The sequence below is a fragment of the Rhinatrema bivittatum genome, chromosome 2, assembly GCF_901001135.1.
Source record: "Rhinatrema bivittatum chromosome 2, aRhiBiv1.1, whole genome shotgun sequence".
Classification (NCBI taxonomy): Eukaryota; Metazoa; Chordata; class Amphibia; order Gymnophiona; family Rhinatrematidae; genus Rhinatrema; species Rhinatrema bivittatum.
In genome coordinates this window covers 699,913,814-699,919,813 of record NC_042616.1, presented here as the reverse complement: position 1 = coordinate 699,919,813, position 6,000 = coordinate 699,913,814, and the positions used below count along the sequence as shown (strand labels likewise).

General features: G+C 49.4%; 1 protein-coding gene across 16 annotated transcripts in view; it reads left to right on the top strand.

Annotated features, from left to right (window-relative positions):
- The first annotated feature begins 4,794 nt into the window (after positions 1-4,794).
- The window catches only part of PIP4P2 (phosphatidylinositol-4,5-bisphosphate 4-phosphatase 2), a 569,842-nt gene continuing 568,636 nt past the window's right edge, over positions 4,795-6,000 (top strand). For 15 of the 16 annotated variants that reach the window (XR_003854872.1, XM_029591643.1, XM_029591647.1 and 12 more), the window contains exon 1: positions 4,795-5,022. Coding sequence is in view for 15 of the 16 variants with exons in the window: in XM_029591643.1 (XP_029447503.1) it covers positions 4,917-5,022 (106 nt within the window). In the remaining variant the exon portion in view is untranslated. The remainder of the gene's footprint in view (positions 5,023-6,000) is intronic. The other variant, XM_029591651.1, reaches the window with a different exon arrangement.

Sequence of the window (6,000 nt, the reverse complement as noted above, 5' to 3'; positions counted from 1 at the left end):
GCACAGTTTTGCTTTCCCAGCCGGATGGGGTCACCGACAGATTACCGGAGTTGGAGGCAAGCCTGGATGGAACCCCAGTTCGGAGGACCCTTGGAGAGAGAGGAGGTATGGTTGGAAACGCTCCTCTTGTTTCGCCGCTGGAGAGCGCGGGTGCATGTGGATCCGCTCCCCCAGCTTTACTATCTGCGAACCCCAAGTTAGAGATTATAAAACCGACGGTTGTAACTTTGGAGTCCCTCTGGGATCTCATTGCAGGAATGGTGTTGATGTTCAATGATCATTGTCAGTGCCCAGATCAAGTATCAGGAAAATTGGACTTAGTCGCTCAAGACCCCTAGTGTATTCTTCAAGAGCATGCTTTATCTCTTAAACATACACCAAACCTGGCGCATGTCCAAGCGAAGGGACAAGCAAAGGGACACAGCCCTTTGCTGGCAGCCCACCACCAGCAGGCTCGCTTGCAGGTCGCTACCTTTAGCGACCCGAAGGCCCTCTGATGTCGGCATTGTGGGAGCTTGGCGGAGCTACCTGAATGCACTCTCAACAAAGGAAGCAGGTAACTCCAGGACTTTGGGAGAAACTGCTTAGTGCAATAATAGCAGCATGGATAACAGTATTAGCAGCAAAAACAGTTACTGCAGGACTCCCAGCTGACTTCATTTAGTGGTCTGATGGCCCTTTTTCAGATTTTATGGTAGTCCAAGGGCACAAAAAAGAATTTCTCTTGGGGCTATCTCCTTTGCCACTTCCCTAATTTTAACAAGTCCCAAGAAGTGGATTCTTTCTATGGAGGAAAGACTTATCCTTTAAGGCCCAGGCAAAGAACGGGAATCCTCCCTGAGGTGTGTTACTTTCCCCTTTGGTGATGTTAGAAATGTAGAAATAGGACACAATATTGGTATTCAAAAGAAACTTTACTTTGATTTGCAGAAATTAAATGTCCAATCAACATGTTACTTCTCTTATTTCACATCTGTGTTCATTCTGGGTCATACATAGTGAACTCTCTCTTCTTCAGTCTGTGCAGGTCTCTTCAGTACTACTCTCCGGGAACAGCTCATCCCCTTTTCTTGTCTGTGGGGCAAGGGTCCCAGCCAGGAAGGGAAACCTAGTGAGGGGAGTCCCCTCATACCTGCAATCTAACAGAGTCCCAGATGTTTCCAGCTTGTGTCCTGTGTTCCCCGGGGTGGAGATTGAGGTCTCTAATTGATCCTGAACTCTTATCTTCTGGATGCCTTCTGTGTTTTGACCTCTTAGGGAAGTGGTCCCCAACCCTGTCCTGGGGGCCCACCAGCCAGTCAGGTTTTCAGGATATCCACAATGAATATGCATGAGAGAAAATTTGCATGCACTGCCTCCACAACATGCACATTTTCTCTCATACATATTCATTGTGGATATCCTGAAAACCCGACTGGCTGGTGGGCCCCCAGGACAGGGTTGGGGACCACTGTCTTAGAGGCTAAAGGTCTTACCCTCCTCACTAAAACACAACTCTCAAAAATCCAAACTTCACCACCGGGTGAGGAGTCACTGTTGTTCTCTCACTGGCTAGAAAGGAATAACCAGGTCTTCTCCCTCCTGCCCTGTGGTATGGGGGTTGCCTCACCAGCAGGAATAGGATTCACCCAGGCACAAACAAAATCCTGAAACATGTTCTTACTAAAGTCCTTGCTATTCTCAGGAAGGGATAGCTCCTACCAGACAAGGGGTGTACTGGAATTGGGCAGTCTCCCAACCAAACACAGCACAGGAGCGAAAACCAGCTTCTAGCTCAGGGGTCAGGAACCTTTTTGGCTGAGAGAGCCATAAACGCCACATATTTTAAAATGTAATTCCATGAGAGCCATACAATATGTTTAAAACTAAATACAAGTAAATGTGTGCATTTTATGTAAGATCACACTTTTAAAGTACAATAAGTCTCTGAAAATATTACACCAGGCCTTAAGACACCAATACATCTCCTATTAGGAAAACGGACCAAGTCAGGCTGCTATAGAGTCCTACACAGAAACTACACGCCAGCAGAAAACCTCACCTGAATCACGTGCTGTCCCTCACCTAACATAGAATAAAGAGACCAAAACGCATAACAAGAAGCATGCAGAAAAAACTGAATTGGAAACTGCAACAAGCCAGAGTCTCTGTATGCAGTGTAACAAAGGAAAAAAGAAACATCACCCATCCTTATAAAACAAATCAAGAAATATAAAATCATCAGCAGTAAAACTGTACTAACAAAAAGAACATATTTCGAAACAGCTGATGAGTGGAATATCTAATAATTAAAAACTCATATAAAACATTTCCAGATACCAACAAAATATTTCAAAATAGCAGACACAAAGATCCAGTAATGAAAAATAATAAGGATACAAAATTTTTTTTGCTCTGCATACCTGGGAACGTTTGATATCCAGGTGTCCTGAGTTTGTTCTGAATTAGCAGGAGGTGGGGTGGTTTGCTTGGAACTTTCTCCTCTCTCAGTCACATACCAGCGCTCTCTCTCACACTGGCTCTCAATGACACACCTATACACACATGCTCTCAGTACTCACATATACACGTTTTTTCTCTCTCACTTATATAGGCTCTTAATTACACATTTACACACATGCTGTCTATCTTTTCACGCTTACACACACACACAGGCTTTCAATCACATAAATACATGCTGTCTTTTTCTCTCACACACAGACTCTCATTCACATGCTTACAAACATGTCCTCTCTTTCTCTCATTTACACACAGGCTCTCAATCACATACTCACATGCTCCCTCACCTAAATCAGCTCTCAATCACACACAGACACACATGGTCTCTCTCTCTCATTTAAACACAGGCTCTCAATCACATACTCACATGCTCCATCTCCTAAACCAGCTCTCAATCACACACAGACATACATGCTCTCTCTCTTACTTATACACACAGGCTCTTAATCATACATACACATGATTTCTCTCACACACAAAGGATCTCAATCATACACACATACTCTTTCACACAAACAGGTTTTCAATCACAAACTTACACATACAGGTTCTCAATGGTAAACGCACATTCATGCTCTCTCTCTCACAGGCAGGCTCTCAATCACAGACATACTCTCTTTCACATGTACAGGCTCTCAATCATTCACATACATGCAATCTCTCACTCACACACACAGGATCTCAAACACACATGCTTGCTCGCTCATTCACTCTCTCTCTCCCCCACCCCGGGAACTCGTGGCAGCAGCAGCTTCCTCCCAACGCTAACCTCCTTCATTTTCAGCCCTCGCGAAGGCGGAGTCCCATCGGCCGCGGTTGAAACTCTTCATTTTCCTCCGAGCCGCGCTGCAGTCTTCTTCCCGTCGGACACTAGCGTGGCCTTCCCGCGCAGGCACCCGATGACTCCAGCGCAGGCACCCGGCTGACACCCGATAACTCCCGCGCAGGCACCCGATGACTCCAGCGCAGGCACCCGGCTGGCACCCGATAACTCCCGCGCAGGCACCCGATGACTCCAGCGCAGGCACCCGGCTGACACCCGATAACTCCCGCGCAGGCACCCGATGACTCCAGCGCAGGCACCCGGCTGGCACCCGATAACTCCCGCGCAGGCACCCGATGACTCCAGCGCAGGCACCCGGATGACACCCGATGACTCCCGCGCAGGCACCCGGATGACTCCAGTCAGCGGCACCGGCGTGCTCTCTTCCCCTCCCCCCCCGGCCCAGAAGAGGAAGTGGTGTGGTCTCTTCTTCCCGCGCAGGCACCCGATGCTCTCCACTTCCTCTTCCGGGCCGCGTGGGGGGGGGGGGGGGAAGAGAGCACGCCGGTGCCGCGGACTCCAGCTGTCCTGCCGCGTTCCGCCCGGGCTGACAGCATTTTAAGCCCGGGCGGCGGAGGACCGGGGAGCAGCTGGGTCAGCGGGGAACCGCGAAGTGTGGCGACTGTCTGCAAGCCAGATGCAGCCCTCAAAAGAGCCATATCTGGCTCGCGAGCCATGGGTTCCCGACCCCTGTTCTAGCTCAACAAAAACCAAAAACAAACTGACCACGGTCACTAAGGTTCCTACCCCCAATTCTGGACAAGGACTGAACCATTGCAGGCACCCTCAGGGGAAGGTGCTGCAAGGAATGGTCTGCATCTTCTAGCTGTTAACTACCAGGCAGGGATCTAGGGCCACACATGGAAACACCCACCTTGCGCAAAATATTCTGATCTGCAATATAGAAGCCAAGGAAAGTTGAAATATGCTAATAAAATACGATCTTACCCAAGGATAAGTGCAGATGTGGGACTGGGGCACATTTTACCTAGGGTCTCGGCTGCCGATGGACAGCAATTCACTGCAATTAGAAGACAAGATGTTATCGCAACTGATGTTTATATGCTTTCACTGCCTGCGAAAAGCATTTATTGCCCGTGGATTATACACTAAATCAGTTCTTAACCCTAGAGCCACGATCCAATCCCAATGTGTGCGGGTTGCCAGAAAAAAAAAAAAAGGATCTGAAAGTTCTGCTCCAGCAGAGTTTCGGAAGGGCTATGCCCGCAATAAAGGTCTGCTGAGTCCGGCAGGGCGGATCGGTCCTTGGGGGCTGGAAGCTCCGGCGCATTTTATTGGCACAGCAACGGAGACATTCTCTTGTGGAGGGCAGGAAGTCCAGCGCCTTCCTGTCCTTCTCGGGCTGGCCGCAGCTTTCTCCGCACATTTTCTTCTGCCACGCGCGCATAGCAGAAGCCTCACGCCCAGTCCACGAAAGAGAGCGCGGGCGCCGCCTGGCGGGGGGGAGGGGAGGCGGTGGACAGCGGGAGGACGGCCCGTGCTGCGAGAGAGCGCCGCCTGGCGGGGGAGCAGCGGAGGCACAGCCCTCTCCCTCTCGCTCCCCCACCTCTCTCCTGCCGCCGCCGCCGCAGTCATGGCTGCGGATGGAGCGGACGAACGCTCTCCCTTACTCTCGGCATCCGGTTCGGGCAGTGTGACCCCGTCAGCGCCTCCCTACATCACCGAGAGCAACCTCCGAGGTAAGGAAGAGGCGGCGATGGTCGGCCCTTAGGTAGCTAGGTGTGTGTGTGAGTGACCGCTGCACCCCCTCCGCTTTGTATATCTCGGGAAGCGGAGGACGCCCGGCGGCTCCCCGGGCCCCGAGCTGCTGCTGGGCAACAATTCTTCGTTGCCCAGCCCGGCGCTGTGAGGTGACCAGAGGCTTTCTCCCCTCGTTGCTGCTGATCTTGTGTGTGTTCCCTTTCGCACTGAAAAACCTTTCTCTCACCGTTTTCTGCTGAATCAGGGCGTCCCGCTCCTATCCTGAATCAGTGGAGCCGCGGGGGCCCCCATGACCAATGATTTAAAACGAATGAACACGTTTGAAATCCCAATCGTATTGGTCTCAAGAAAAATAAGAGGTTTGAGAGGTGGTGACATGTCTTACTGGAGCCACGGAAAGAAGCTGTACTAGATGTTATTTCAGGGCCTCAGAGGTGCTTTTCTCAGATGTTGTTCCTTCTGAACAAGATCCAGAAAGGTACCACGTAATAACATGTACATCTCATTTCTTTTTTGCTGGGGTAATAAAATATGTGACATTTCTAAAGCAGTCTTTAATTTTCAATAAAACTGATATGAGAACTTACTGGTATGAAAAGAGAAATTTTGCTTGTGCTGCAGTGACTGTGGTGCATAGGTTGCTATATATCAATTCAAAGGGGTCTTTTAAAAATGAAATCCCATGAATAGGCCAATATGAAAAAGTCTTCCGTTTAACAATGAGACAGGAAGTTAATTATTTGAAATTTCCCAAGTTGGTTATGTTATGCTTGTTTCTTGAGGCATTTGCTTGTCCAACTTCTTTGAATTTTACTTTAAATGTATATTCCACCTCTCATGACTGGTCAGCCACTTCAGAGCAGATTATATTCGGATACTGTAGGTATTTTCCTGTTTCCAAAGGACTTGCCTCTTAAGGGGTCATGTACGAGTCTGGGTTAGGGCTTTACCACGTG